The sequence below is a fragment of the Aspergillus thermomutatus genome (genome assembly GCF_002237265.1).
Source record: "Aspergillus thermomutatus strain HMR AF 39 chromosome Unknown NODE_87, whole genome shotgun sequence".
Taxonomy (NCBI): domain Eukaryota; kingdom Fungi; phylum Ascomycota; class Eurotiomycetes; order Eurotiales; family Aspergillaceae; genus Aspergillus; species Aspergillus thermomutatus.
In genome coordinates this window covers 89,983-103,640 of record NW_020798136.1, presented here as the reverse complement: position 1 = coordinate 103,640, position 13,658 = coordinate 89,983, and the positions used below count along the sequence as shown (strand labels likewise).

General features: G+C 55.7%; 4 protein-coding genes across 4 annotated transcripts; 2 read left to right on the top strand and 2 right to left on the bottom strand.

Annotated features, from left to right (window-relative positions):
• Nucleotides 1-109: 109 nt before the first annotated feature.
• On the top strand, nucleotides 110-802 carry CDV56_108258 (uncharacterized protein; the record flags this gene model as incomplete). Its single annotated transcript, XM_026761877.1, has 1 exon — nucleotides 110-802. One exon carries the CDS (start codon nucleotides 110-112, stop codon nucleotides 800-802), a length of 693 nt encoding a protein of 230 aa, XP_026614712.1.
• A 287-nt stretch (nucleotides 803-1,089) lies between these two features.
• Nucleotides 1,090-2,201, bottom strand: CDV56_108223 (isopenicillin N synthase family dioxygenase; the record flags this gene model as incomplete). Its single annotated transcript, XM_026761842.1, has 2 exons — nucleotides 1,090-1,430; nucleotides 1,481-2,201. The coding sequence occupies 2 exons, from the start codon at nucleotides 2,199-2,201 to the stop codon at nucleotides 1,090-1,092; spliced, it is 1,062 nt and encodes a 353-aa protein (XP_026614711.1).
• A 593-nt stretch (nucleotides 2,202-2,794) lies between these two features.
• CDV56_108164 (uncharacterized protein) lies at nucleotides 2,795-4,402 on the top strand (the record flags this gene model as incomplete). Its single annotated transcript, XM_026761783.1, has 1 exon — nucleotides 2,795-4,402. The coding sequence occupies one exon, from the start codon at nucleotides 2,795-2,797 to the stop codon at nucleotides 4,400-4,402; it is 1,608 nt and encodes a 535-aa protein (XP_026614710.1).
• Nucleotides 4,403-4,884: 482 nt separating this feature from the next.
• On the bottom strand, nucleotides 4,885-12,330 carry CDV56_107899 (putative vesicle-mediated transport protein (Imh1); the record flags this gene model as incomplete). Its single annotated transcript, XM_026761518.1, has 9 exons — nucleotides 4,885-6,132; nucleotides 6,181-6,612; nucleotides 6,662-6,950; nucleotides 7,005-7,161; nucleotides 7,209-7,291; nucleotides 7,772-8,308; nucleotides 8,775-11,739; nucleotides 11,801-12,230; nucleotides 12,322-12,330. The coding sequence occupies 9 exons, from the start codon at nucleotides 12,328-12,330 to the stop codon at nucleotides 4,885-4,887; spliced, it is 6,150 nt and encodes a 2,049-aa protein (XP_026614709.1).
• Nucleotides 12,331-13,658: the final 1,328 nt, after the last annotated feature.

Sequence of the window (13,658 nt, the reverse complement as noted above, 5' to 3'; positions counted from 1 at the left end):
ACGCGAAAAGACAGAGCCTTGTCGAGTCAAACTTAAGCATCCCCTTCCATCACACCGCGGCGTGCGTACCCCTCCCCCCCCCCCTCCCCCCCAGCCCACCTACCACTGCATGGAACAGTGGGACGCCCTGCATGCCATGCTCCTCTACGAGATCCTCGAGATGGGCGTGGCGCCCGTCGACGAGTCCGAGAGTTGGAAACGGAAGCGTCGCACCAAGGGGCTCAAGTCGCCCTTCCTCTCCAAAATGACCCAGTGTTTCTCGCGGTCCTACCTCGAGTCGCACGATGCCGCCCTCCTGCCCGCCCCCGACGCCCACGGCTCCTGGGTCAAATGGGCCGTCACCGAGACCGCGCGCCGCACCATCTTCCTCGCCAACATCGTCAACTTCTTCAGCAACCGCGATTTCGAGTCCGGCCGCCAGTCGCCCTACTACGAGCCCCTCAACGACGAGCTCATCATGAAGATGCCGCTGCCCTGCAACCAGGCGCTGTGGAGCGCCCGCACCGAAGACGAGTGGCGCAAGGCCTCGCAGATGGCCACGCCCACGTCTCCCGCGGGCTCCCCGGGCACCACCGACCCTTTTTCTACCTTTGCTGCTGCTGCTGGTGCTGGTGCTGGTGGTCCGCACATCCCCGTCGGCGAGCAGCTCCCGAATACCCATCAGCAGCCCTCGCTCAAGGTGCTTTTCTCCAAGTTCGCCAAGGACTATCTCCGGGCGAACTTCGCGACGAATGCGGGGTTTGCCGACTCCAATGAACTTCGCTCGTTCATCATTCTCTGTGCGCTGGAGCAGTTTTCGTGATTACAGACGCAATCTGGGTTTGGTCATGGCTGGCATCCAGACGGTCAAACATGGGAGATGTACTGTAACGCTTGGATTATGCGGTTATATGTTAATGACGTTCATGAATGTATTCATCGAGTTGTTTCCTACGCTATTTCTTTATTTTACTAGCTGGATACGCCTCTAGTAGAGTCCTCCGATGAGCAAACGAGCAATCAAATTGAGAAATGCAATGTTGCCAGTATCATACATTTCCCCTGATCCAATCGAATCCCGACAACGATACTTACCCAGTTGGCCAATGCTCAAGACGCACTCGCAACAGCCGGCTGCGTCACAGCCGCCCGGCTCGCAGAGGTCTTCTCGTTCTCCCTCAGACTGTGGCCGGCAACATGCAACTGCTTCACGCGCGCCTTGACATGCTCGCCCGCCACCACGGGCTCGAAGCGGGCCGGGTTCGCCGCCGACACCAGCGCATCCAGCGGCTTCACCAGCAGATCCAGATTGAAGTGCCCGAAGAAGGCAATCGAGTAGCGGTCCGGGACCTGGTCGGTGGACGCGCCGTTCCGCGTGGCCGGGGGCTCCACGACCCGGTGCACGGTGGATGGGAGAACCCCGTTGAAGAAGCGGGAGAGCAGATCGCCGACTAGTCAATCAGTCTCTGCATACGCTGCGGTTGGGAAAGATGGCACTCACCGTTCAGGACCGCACAGTCCTCCTTGCGCGGGACATACTCGTACTGGCCATTGCGCAGCACCTGCAGGCCCTCGCCCGAGTCGTTGAACAACAGCGTCAGACATCCATAGTCCGTGTGGGCCGCGGCGCGGACCCGCGTGCGGAACGACTCGGGCTCCGTGGCCGGGTAATGCAGACAGGCGATGAAATGGTTCTTCTCGCTGATGAACGGGTGCAGCGTCTCGGCGGCGAGCCCGACCTCCTCGGCGAGGGCGCCCAGCAGCTCGAGGACGACCGCGTGGCACGAGTCGAAGAAGCGGACCAGATCCGCGCGCATGGCCTGCGAGTCGGCGTCCGGCAGCCACTGGTTGGGCTTCGCGGTGTCGTCGTCGCGATACATGCCAAAGAACTCCTTCAGGTCCGAGGTCTGCGGGTTGTGCGCCAGCTTCAGCGGGTTGGAGTAGCCCTGGCTGGGGCCGCGGCCCTTGTCGAGCTGGCCGAGGATCTGCATCTTCTCGTCCAGCGGCTTGGCGAAGAAACGCCGGGAGTGCGCGAAGAGCTCGTCCACGGTGGCCTGGTTTACCCCGGGGTGCTTCAGGTATGCAAAGCCGGTGTCGCGGAGGGCCGTGAAGAGTCGACGGCGCTCGTCGAGGGAGAGGGGCGTGCGGTGGCCCGATGCATCCTTTTCGCTGAGGGCTGTGAAGTCGATGACGGGCAGGTCGACGGTGTCGTGGTTGACCATGGTGGGCGATTGCGATTGATGTCGTATGGCAGGGTAAGTGAGGTCGGTTTATTCAGGAAATCCTGATGATTTCGAATGAGTTCATGACGACTGAGGCCAGATATAGCTTTTACCATCTGTCCCACAAAGTCCACTCACCACATCAGCTGCCGTAGAACCCGCACCTTCAGTCCGCAGTCCGATTCATGCTTCATGTGCTCGAAGTGTATTGCATTGTATGATTCGAACAATGTCTGGACGGCGGAATCTGTTCTGGGCTGGTTTTGCGGCGCCGGAGTTGGTGGTCGTTTGACGACCATGAACTCCGGCGTGAGGACCATACGCAATTGGTCAGTTCTGCAACTGACAGCAGCTGTTCCTGGTTGCTTTCTTCTATTCCAGCAGTCGATGTCCTTCTCCTCAACGTCCACAAACTCCGGCGGCCGCAATCCACACCTGGACTCTGCAAGCAAAGCCAACGGAGATACGCAGCACAAGAAGATCAATCAGATATGTAATTTGTCAGCTCCGCATCAGGACAGTGACTTCCCTGGTTTTGCTTTCCTCCGTTCCCCTTCTTCCCCTTCCTTGGTATAACTACGCAGCATGGCACCATGCATCTGAGTCTTGGTATCCTTCGGATCCTCCTCCTTCAGACGGTCTTTGACAACGACATGATCAGAGCTGCAGCCATGAAAGCCACCGCAGACACTGCATTTCGCCTGTCCGGGCTCGGTGCCGGAGGCGCAGGCGCAGGCCATATCCTGGTCGGCCAGAGTATCCCCGTCCGGCCTGACGCCGGCGCACACGACAAGGGCACCCCCCGCGAGGCCTGGGGCCTCAAGTCCGGTCTCTACACGCCCCGCCAACTGGTCGAAGGGTTTGCGCCGCTGCTGGACACGGTCGTTTTCCGTCTGGGCCCCGATCCACCGAATGCCAGACCGGCGCGGGCCCAACTGCTCGACAACCTGGCCGCCAATCTCGACACCAACACCCGCGAAGCCACCCTGCACTTCCCCGACACCGACCTCGATGACTCCCGCCAGGAGATCGCCGAGCAGGCGAGACGCATCGGACGCACGCTCGTCCAGTACGCGCGCAACCACACGGGCGGCCCGTTCAATCCCGACCTCTACCTGCGCAGCCCCTGCGAGGGCCATCTCCTCATCCCGCCCAACGTCGACCTGATGTTCGGCCGCCGCAGCCAGTCGCATCTGATGCAGCTGTTCAACGAGTACATGCACCAGATGGTCCTCCTGCGGGACGCCCTGCTGCCGTTCAAGAACTACGAGGACGTGGTCATCCCCGTCGACGGCCGCGCCGCGCGAGGCATCCGGCATCTCGAGCCATCCCGGGCGGAGTTCCTCACCCACCTCCTGACCAAGGAGGTCACCCAATCGGCCATCATCAAACACGCCCAGGCTCTCCTCGCCCCGGGCCTCCTCTCGCGCTCCAGCCTGACGTCCCCAAAGGCTAGCCCCGGCTACGGCTTCCAGTACGCCCACGGCCTAGTCCTGCCCGCTTTCCTGGCCGGCGGTCCGACTCCGTTCCATCTGCTCCAGTATCTCCCCGCCAAGCTGGTCGACGACGCCCCCACCGACGTCGTCTTCGACTACCGCATCCAGGACTACTATCTCGCGCCTCGCGTCGAGATCCCCGCCGGCACCGAGAAGTCTCCGGCCGCAGGAATGGGATACCCCTTGGCCAACGGCTGGGGCACACCGGCCCTAGCCGTGCAGAGCACCAGCATCGGAGTCGTTCCCCCAACCCCGTCGTCCCAGACAGTCCGGCAGCTGGACCTGCAACTCCAGCTCGAGAACGGCCAGTGCGTCGCCGTCGATCTGGGACAGGTGGCGCGCGGCCATCGCTACGCCTACCAGGCATCCAAGGCCAGCGAGTCCGCGGCCTCCACCAACGGGAGTAAGACCAGCGGCACGGCCCCCGTAGTCCACGTCCACGTCCACGACGCGGCCTCCGTCCTCCTGGAGACCGGAGGCGACGGCGACGGCCTCGTGACGGCGCAGAATGGCGGGCTGCATGTGATCCCCGTGCAGGACCCCGTCGTTGCGCTGGCGCTTCTGGGGAAGCTCTACCCGGGGAACGTGGTCCTTCTGCCGGAGTCGGAGGACCTGGCGCAGGCCGAGAAGGCCGGGAAGGGGCTGGAGCCGAAGTTTGTGCTTTGGGGCGGCGTGGAGCGTGGTGGGTTCCGGGGGAAGTTTTAGTTGCGTTGTTGCACTTGCACATTAATGTCAGAATCTCGTTCGATCTTCTTAGCTGCAGTTGTCGTCCTCGATTCGAGTATGTAGGTAGCTTGAAGGTATAAGTAGATCGTCTTGCCGTCAACCAGATGATACACAGTACTCTAGAAAGTGAGACGTGTGGGATTCAAGAGACGGACTTGTGCCGTCATTGCAGACCGGCATGAGCGAAAAGTCGGAGTATCATCATTAATATTCAAAGGGCATACCCTACCACTATTATCAATTATCCACAACCGAGAATCATCCATTATATGCCATAGCCCAAGCCAAGCATCAGCCTAGTCTCCCTCCCTGCCATTGAACTCACATACAGTCTGCTAAAGCAGAGGCTTCTATGGAAATAGGGCATACGGATGGGGGCATTCAACCCGGCCAAATCACGCAGCGTGTAAATCGTGCACATACAGTCTGCTGAAGTAGAGGATTCCATGGAAATAGGGCAACTACTGCTGCTTCTTGGTTTCGCGGCTCTTGGCCTTTGTGATGAGGCTCAACCCAACCTCGGCCGACTCCTTCCACCCTCTCTGTCTCATCCAGAAGCGCTCGGTTGGATCAGTCCCCTGCTTGGACAGGCGTCTAGCCTCTTCCTCCAAGGACTCGCGAGTAATCTGAGACGGCGGGACGGAAGATACGACACCCTTGACCTCCTCGGCATCGTCGTCGCTCTCCGCACTGAGCACGGAGTCGAGGTATCTCTTCCGCATCATGAAGCGCTCCGCCCGTTCACGACGGGTGTTCGGAGGCTCCAGCTTCGCCAGGGCACTTCGCACGGCGTAGCGCACGGTCAGGTAGAGGTGCTCGGAGAAGAAGATCGTCAGCAACAAGGCCCAGCACCGAATTGTCGTCGGCTCGCCGTTGGGGCCCTCATGCCCGTTACTAAACATATAGACAAGGGCCGCGCTGGTGATGCTTCCCACCCAGGAGAGGAATCCTAGGCTGTCCAGCCAGGGTCCAATGGTGTCCGCACGCTGGGGCCAGGGTCTCCTGTACTCGGCGCAGATCTTGAAGAAATCAGACCGCAGCTCGACCCAATTGTTGATCAAAAAGGACACGGGAACAAGTGGCCACACGGGGGAGAACAGAGCCAGATAGCCGAACTGGATACACATCTCCCGCAGATCGTCGGTGACATCATAGTCCTCCAACTCCGCTTCGTTGCGCACGCGAGTGAGGAATTTGGCCTCATCTTCGTTGTCGCCGAGGGAGACGGGCTTCTTCTCTCCCGCACCGTTCCCTGGCTCTGCCTTTGCATGTTGTTTCTTGGCGTATGCCTTATATTCGCGGAATACACGTTGCTTGACAAACGGAACGATGGTTTCGAGCGCGAAACCGACAATCTGGGCAGTAACGGTAAAGTAGATGACCTGCTTTCGCAGCCGATCCGGATCAATGGTGAATTCGGTTCGAGCCTTGGTTGCATGCTCTTTGGACACGAATGGCCGAACAGTGAGTTGGAATACATCGAGGTAAGGCACGATCCGGCTGGCGAATGGCACATAGACAAAAGCCGTCAAGATGATAGGGAGGTATGAAGTGATGAAGTTGACAACAAAGGTTTTTTGTGTCAATGCCACCTTGTAGGCATCCTGAGTCTCGTAGTTCTCGTAATCATTCAATTTGGTCGCAACCGTCAGCAGGACCGCACTCATTGTTGGTATAAGCGCAGATACCAAGATAGTAGGAATGAATACCTGCATCATTAGCTATGAGGCTTGAGAAATGCTTGCGATGACACGTACCAGGTACTGCTTGAGTGGACCGTTGTAGATCTCGGATATGAAAATCTCAATCGCAAAGCAGGTGGCAATGATGGCACCCAACGCGACGGCTGCAAGCAATGCGAATGGGACTTGGAGGAGCTGTCGATACATCCGCTTCGTAGCGGGAAACACCCCGCGAACCTCGCCGGTGCTTTCATCACGAACTTCCTTTTCGGGTTTGAACTCGGCTCTCTTTTCGTGAACCGCGGAAACGCCCTTGGTCTGCCACCGACAACTGAGATCCTCCTCCTGACGCTTCCAATACTCGATAAAGATGATGCACCAGAGGCAATTGACCACGGTGTAGACGATCGAGAACGAGCCCAGCAACAACCAACAGGAGAACCCGAACGCTGCCGGGAACATCAAGAACCGAAAATACGACTGCAAGAACGCAAAATAAAAGCCAACCTGTAGCTCCTGTCAGTTAAGAGCTCCTATAATTCGAGGACAAGCTCACATATTCTCCAAACGTATTGCGGATCTGGTCCAGGTCCTCAGTTGACAGAAACGTCTTTTTGCTCCAGTCCCTCATGCACTGCCTGTTGGTCTCCTCGTCGTGCAGCGGAAAGATCGCATCGACATTCTTCCACTCCCCATGGCGAGGGGTGATGCCCGCACCACCCTCTGCTTTTGGAACCGTAATCAAGTGGTAGATAACACGAAGGCGCTCAGCTTCCGACTGTGGCTCCGCAGAGCTCGCCGGTTCGGGTTCGGTATTCCGGACGCCATACAGCCAATCTCGAACACTTTGAAATCACAAAAGTTAGCATACAACTCTGCAAAGGTATCATGAGACGCACCGAGACTGGTAGACCGCGCGTTTCAGCTTCTTCTTGCTTGCGGCCCGCACAAAGATGAAAAGGGAGTTCTCGTCGCCCTGTCGAACTTCCGTCTGCAAGCCTACCTCGGAGAGCTCGAGAAGAAGCACCTCAAATCTCTTGATTGCTTGCGAGGTATCTAGAACAATCAGATCGCGGCCCACTCGCTGCCTCAGAGCGACCTACCAATATCCCCATAATTGAAGCGGATGACGTAGTCGACATGGTGATTCTCTTGAACGGCCTTGGGAGCCGGAATGGAAGCCATACTATAGCAATTTAGAGAATTTACAATGGCATAGGAATGTTGACATTAAGAATATCGTCTGTCGAATAGCGAAAAGGGAGCGAGCTGGAATTGCCGTCACCGCATTATTGCGCCCTGACCAGGTTGACTGCCGATGACGACATGGGGAAGCTTGCTGCTCTAGGGTTAGCCCTAAGTTCTGTTGAAAGGGGTTAGCGCGGTTACCATCCATTTGATCGATCCATCTCAGTAGACGAAATGTGCTGGATATCTTCGGATTGTCCGTGGCTGTTCTTTACCTGAACCGATTATAAGCGGAAGAAGGATGACGCAAAAGGTGAATGATACTGACTCAAACACAAAATCCAGGGTATCACGCTTGACTATCGAAGAAGCTACAGTCTACATGTATACAGAGCACACCAGTTTTGACAGGATAACACCTGCTATCAAAGCTTCCAAGTCGAATGAAGACATGCAACCAGCTCATCGTCACCCCTACAGTCCCTCGGCCAACTTATTCAGCGCAGGCCCCTCGACCATCATCTTCATCCACTCCTCCATAGCCTGAGCCCCGACCTGCTTGTAAAACTTGATGCTCGGCTCATTCCACTTGAGGACACTCCACTCCAGGCGGCGACCCTTCACCTCCAGTACCTTGGCAGCCAGGTACTTCAGAAGCTTGAATCCGTATCCGTTGCCCCGGGCGCTGGGCTGCACGTAGAGATCCTCGAGGTAGATCCCCGGAGCCGAACGCCATGTCGAGTAGTTGTAGAAGAACAGGGCCATGCCCACGGGTACGGGAGATGGATTCTCTGCTGTGGCGGGAGGGATAACGAGGGCTGTGTAGACGGAGCCTCGCTTGGGGGTGTCATCGGGGAAGGAGAGGGTGGCTAGGAGGGATTCTTCGGTGGCTTCGACCTCATGGAGGGCCTTTTCGTAGTCGGCCAGTTCCCGGATGAATTGGAGGATGTATGGGACATCTGTGAACACGGACAGGGTCAGTAAGGGGCCGTGGTACAGCGTATGCGGAGAAACACTGCAGGGAATGCGGGGTGAACTTGCCCTCGGGAGTTGCCAGTCTGATGGTAGCTTCCCCAGACATTGTGATAAGGATTCGTAAATGAAAGTATCGAGTATGATGGTCTTTGTACAGCTTTGCAATTGAGACAGAGTCAAAAGTATAGACGTGTAGGAAACTGTCAAGTTGATGTCCCTATTTAAATGGCCGAAGACCGAAGAATAAAATCCCTGACCGTGACCCCACCTCGGTTCTGGAACTATATCGACCGCACCACACGCCCTGCGAATGACATCTATGGAGTATGCATAAAGGGAGGAAGAAAATACTATATGCTCTTCAATGTCAAACAAACACGCTCAAAGGACTAGAACTCAGGTCCATGCGAATCATCGAGATGTTATGGCAGCCATCCACTTTTGCTCGTCCGTTCTGTTCTAGATGTCAGCATCAACTCCACAAGCTAAAGAATTAGGGTACTCACCGATCGAAATGAAGCAGCATCCCCAGGACCGGGATCAGCTGCTTCTGATAGTTCTTGTCCTTCTGTTCCAAGAATTGCAGGAGCACATTCTTCAAGTAGATGTAGTCAATCGGTGCTCCCGTCGGCGTTTCGCTCCTCCGCGTCGATGGACTACGGTCCTTCGATACGGGAGAGTCAATTGATGAACGCGAGGACTGAGGGTTCTGGACTGCACGAGTTTCGTCCGACAACATCCGGTTGGACTTGCGAAGCTTCTCAAGGCGGCTGTTCGTTTCCTCCACGGAACGACGTAGCTCGGCCTTTTCTTTCTCCAAACCACGGACTTGCTTCTCGCTTTCGTCCAAAGCGTCGCGTAATCGCGCCATGGCCTGGCGGATGTCGTTGAGCTCCTGCGCTGAGCGCTCCGACTGTTCCTCGAGTTGATCCCGTCTGCGCTTCCAGTCCTTTTGGGATCGCTCGAGTTCTTCCTTATCCTCCTCCGCCGTTCTCAGCGCTTTTTCAGCTTCCCGAACCTTGGTTTTGAGCTCCTCGAGCTCTCGGGCCCGGCGCCGACCCTGAGCACTGGCCTCGTCTTCTGCCCGATCGCGTTCCTCAATGGCGGCCTCCATCCGCTCCTTGAAGTCGCGAACCTTGGCCTCAGCCCGGCCCTCGATGTCGTTGAGCAAGCGCCGCATCGTTTCCCCCTCACGCGTCCGCTCGCTCAGCAAGCGATGCGCATCGGCCAGTTCTTCCTCCAAGCTCTCACAGCGTTCCCGGGCCTCCTTCATTTGCATGGCTAGCTCAGCACTCTGGTCGCGCATACTGTTCATCAGACTCTGCGCGCTGGCGTGCTGTGCGGTTTTCAGCTGGATTTCCTCCCTTAGACCGCCCAGCTCGTTGTTTAATTGAGTAACCTTGTTTTCGACCTCCCGCAGCTGAGATCGAGCGCTCTTGAGCTCAGCTTGCGCTCTGGATAGGTCTGCTGCAATCTTCTCCTTTGTTTCAACGGCTTCCTGCTTCTTGCTCTCCGAGTACCGCAAGTCAGATTGAGCAACGGTTAGGGACTCCTCGGCCTTGAGACGGCTGTCTGTCTCCTGTCTGATCTTCTGGTTGAGGGTCTTCACCTCAGCGTCGCGCTCGGAGATCGTAGACTTGAGTGTCTTGACTTCGGCACGTAACTCCTCATGTTTTCCCTCCAGTGTCCTCAATTCAGATGTCTTGCCCGCCAGGGCCTCTTTTGCCGATTTCAGTTCCGAAGATTCCGCCCGCAGGCTCTTCAATTCTGGTTGCAATTTCTGCAAAGTCTCCCGCAAATCCGTCAAATCCTTGAACCTGGTAGCGGCCAGTTGCTGGGCGGCAGAGAGCTCAGTCTCGAGGTTGGTGAGTTTCCCTTTGAGGTTCTCGTAGTCCTCCTTCAGATCGCTGTGCATCTTCTCCGAGTCAGCGCTCTTGGAGGCATGGCTCGTCCGCACATCAGTCAATTCTTTCTCCAACTTGGAGATGGTCTCCTCTAGAGCCCTCTTTTCTGCAGTTAGTTCCTTGATCTTGTCCTTCGCTTCGACATGATCTTGGCCAAGGTGAAGTAAATCATCACGTAAGGATTCGATCTCTTCTTTGAGGTCCTCCTCTCCTTTGAGTTTCGAGCTCAGACGGTCGATTGCTGCCTCCTTCTCTTCCAGTTGATGTGTCAGCGACTGGATCATTTGCTCGAGTTCGGCCAACTTCGAAGTTGCTTGATCGGACTCTGCTGTGTGCGATTCCTTGTCCTCGAGTACGGCGGTACTGGTAGCCTTGGCTGTATCTTCTCCGCCTTTTCCGCCCTTCTTCTTCTTGTTCTTCTTCTTTTTACCCGCGCCCGCGCCACCGGTCAAGCCATTTGCTGGAGGCTCTGGCTCTGTAGCCGCATTGCCGCCCCCCGATTCTTTTTGAGGGGGTGCCAGGCTCTTTCGGAAGTGGTCAAAGTCGGGGGCCTGTCCGCTCGCGGCTTGATCTCTGGTTTGCTGCCACTCGGCGCTGTCTTTCAGGTTGCTATTTAGAAAATCAACGATGTTCTGCAGCTTGCCCAGATCTTCGACTTTGTGGCCCATGTCAGCCTTGAGATCCGACACCACTACTTCCGTGTCTTTGAGCTGAGACCGCAGGTTGTCCACGAGGCCCTGGAGAACTCTCAATTTCTTCTCGCTAGCATCTTTCTCCTTGGTGACCTCTTCCAACTTTGCAAGCAACTCTTGTTGCTGGTCTTTGTCCTTCGACTGCGCGACTTGATCCTGGAGCTTCTCGATTTCTTCCGTCTTCTGCTTCAATTCAGTCTTTAGTCTCTCAGCCTCCTCGCCTGCCTTGGCAACGGCATCCTCGGATGCTGCGAGCTTGGCTTTGAGATCGTCGACCTCAGCCTGCCGGGTAGTCTTCAGCTCCTTGATCTCCGAATCCTGTTTGTCTTTAATGTCTCTCAATTCCACAAGCTCGCGAGTTGCGGATTCCAGATTCTGCACCATGCCCTCCGTTGACTCACGAGCGACCGCAAGATCGCGCTTGAGCGACTCAGCCTGCGACTTGAGAGTTTCCACCTCTTCCTGCTTCTCCTTCAGCTCAGACTCCAATCGGGGGAGTTCATTATCGAACGAAAAGAACTCCTCGCTTTCTTCTTTCGTTGGCAGTTCCTTCTTTGAGGTGGTATCTTCAGCAGCAGGGGTTGTCTCGTCCTTGGCGCCTTGCCTCGTGTCCTTGAGATTGGCGACCTCGTCCCAAGCCTCCTTTGTCGACTTCTGCGCTTCCTCCAATTTTTTCTTGTAGTCGTCCCTTTCCGTAGTGACTCTTTTGAGCTCCTCAATCACCATGTCCCCTTTCAACGTAATCTGGTTCAAATACTCAGTGAGCGCTTTCGGATCGCCAATCGACGTCAGAGGAGTGTTTTCTCGTAGCGCGGCTTCGAACGGTTCGATCGACAGGACACGTGCATGGGCCATCCGATACGCTTTGAGGAGTTCTGTGAGCAAAAAACAGTCAGCAGCCGCAGCGCAGCCATATCCACGGGCAGTATATCGAACCTTGATACCGGGATTCCAACTTGGTCAGTCTGCGTAACTTGACTCTGATCTCCGGAGGCAGCTCCGACGACAGCTGGTTTCCCTCCGTCGTAGGCACCTCCTTTCCAGCCGACGGCTCATCTGGAGATGGCTTGTCCTCCCCAACGTCCTTTCCCGACGCCGTCTCGGATCCACCTGCAGACTCCAACCGGGGGGTGGCAGATCGACTAGAGCCCTCATCGTCTCCGATCGCGAACTCCGGCTCAAACTCGTTGGGATCAGGGGTGCGGACGGGAGTCCCGGTGTTGCGTCGGGGGCGTGTAGCTCGTCGACTCGGGGACAGATTGCGGGTCGGGCGACGAGCGGAGTTGGAGCGGGAGAGTACATCTTGGGAGGATTTCTGGCGGGCCTGTTCCTCTGCGATCCGGGAATCGATCGCCTCACGTATGCGCTGTAGATTGGATGCGATGTCAATGTTAGCTCACGACGAGAAGATTTCCGATGATCGATCAAAACACAATGACAGACGGGAGACACTGTACCTGAAACATGACCGTGGAGGGCCCGCGAGCCAGGACCACGAGGAAGCTGACGAACGAGAGACAGAAGTTAAGAAGATGGGAAAAGAAGAGGAGGAGAAAAAGCAGGAGATTGAGAGGAACAATGAGAGGGATCATGAAGGGATGGGATACTGATGACGCCCTCAGCGAATGGATATGGATATCGGGCGGCCAGATCTCGGGACTGAGCCAAGAAGGGCAGAAAAAGGAGCAGCCAACGTACCACTTGGATATTACCACAGCTACAATTACGAAATAGAGATTTGAGAAACACTCTTATATGATTACAGATTACATGAAAGATAAAGATGATCAAACGGATGCCATTGACGTTCAAACGGTTCTTTATTCGAAGTAATTGTACCCAATGCAGGGGTACTCAGGCACCTTACTGCTGTTCAATTATTACAGTGTCTAGTCCAGAGCTAATAAACATGTATCCTCCTTCAGAGGTCTGTCCAAGTAGACGAGGGTCGACGATGGTTGATCTTATTGCTGCCAAACCACTGCTGCTGAAGTTCTGGCGAGCAGCGGTCAGATATATGTAGAAACGTCGCCGAAATAGACGAAACTCTGTGGTAGATGGAGTATCTCTTGAGCCGACAATAAAACAGAGGCAAGATCAAGGGCAAGATATCTCTCTTTTCTGCAGAATTACTCTGACGTTCCCCTCTCAATCGTTGCTGGATCATTGGTGGATGAGCCACTTCTCTAAGGCACCTATGGCCGATCACAAGCCTGAGCAATGAGGTGTCTTCTTTTAACTCTCCTCCTTCAACCCTCAGATCTCTTGACCCATGAACCATGAACCAGCCAAAAGACGGTCTCCTTGCACGTTTTGACATGCATGGTTGAGGATTATCCTCGATAGAGCATTATTCTCTCAGTGTCGTTAGCTCTGTGTTTTCCTCTCATGTGCGAATGACGTCGGGCTTCATTGCTGGCCTCGGAATCTTGGCTGGATTCTGCTAGTGGATTCTCTCCAACTCTGGCCGAAAGACAGGAGGAATCAGTTATGGCCGACGGAGTGGCATTGCTCGATTCTACTGGCCTGGATTCATTTTCTCCTGCTCTGTCCCCCTCTTCCTCTTCATCAACTGCCGTCGCACTGTCCCTTGCAACGTCTGCTCCCGCCATAACCGCCAGCTTTAGTATCTCCTCCCATCTGCCTCCCCCGCCTTTCCCCCCAGTGCCTTCAACTATGGCGGGGTGGATCGGATGGATTTTTTCCTTCTTTTTCCAGGTCATTCCAAGCGTTCTATACTGGGTCATCACCTTTTCTACCATCACATTGCCCACATGGCTGTTCACTCTCTTTT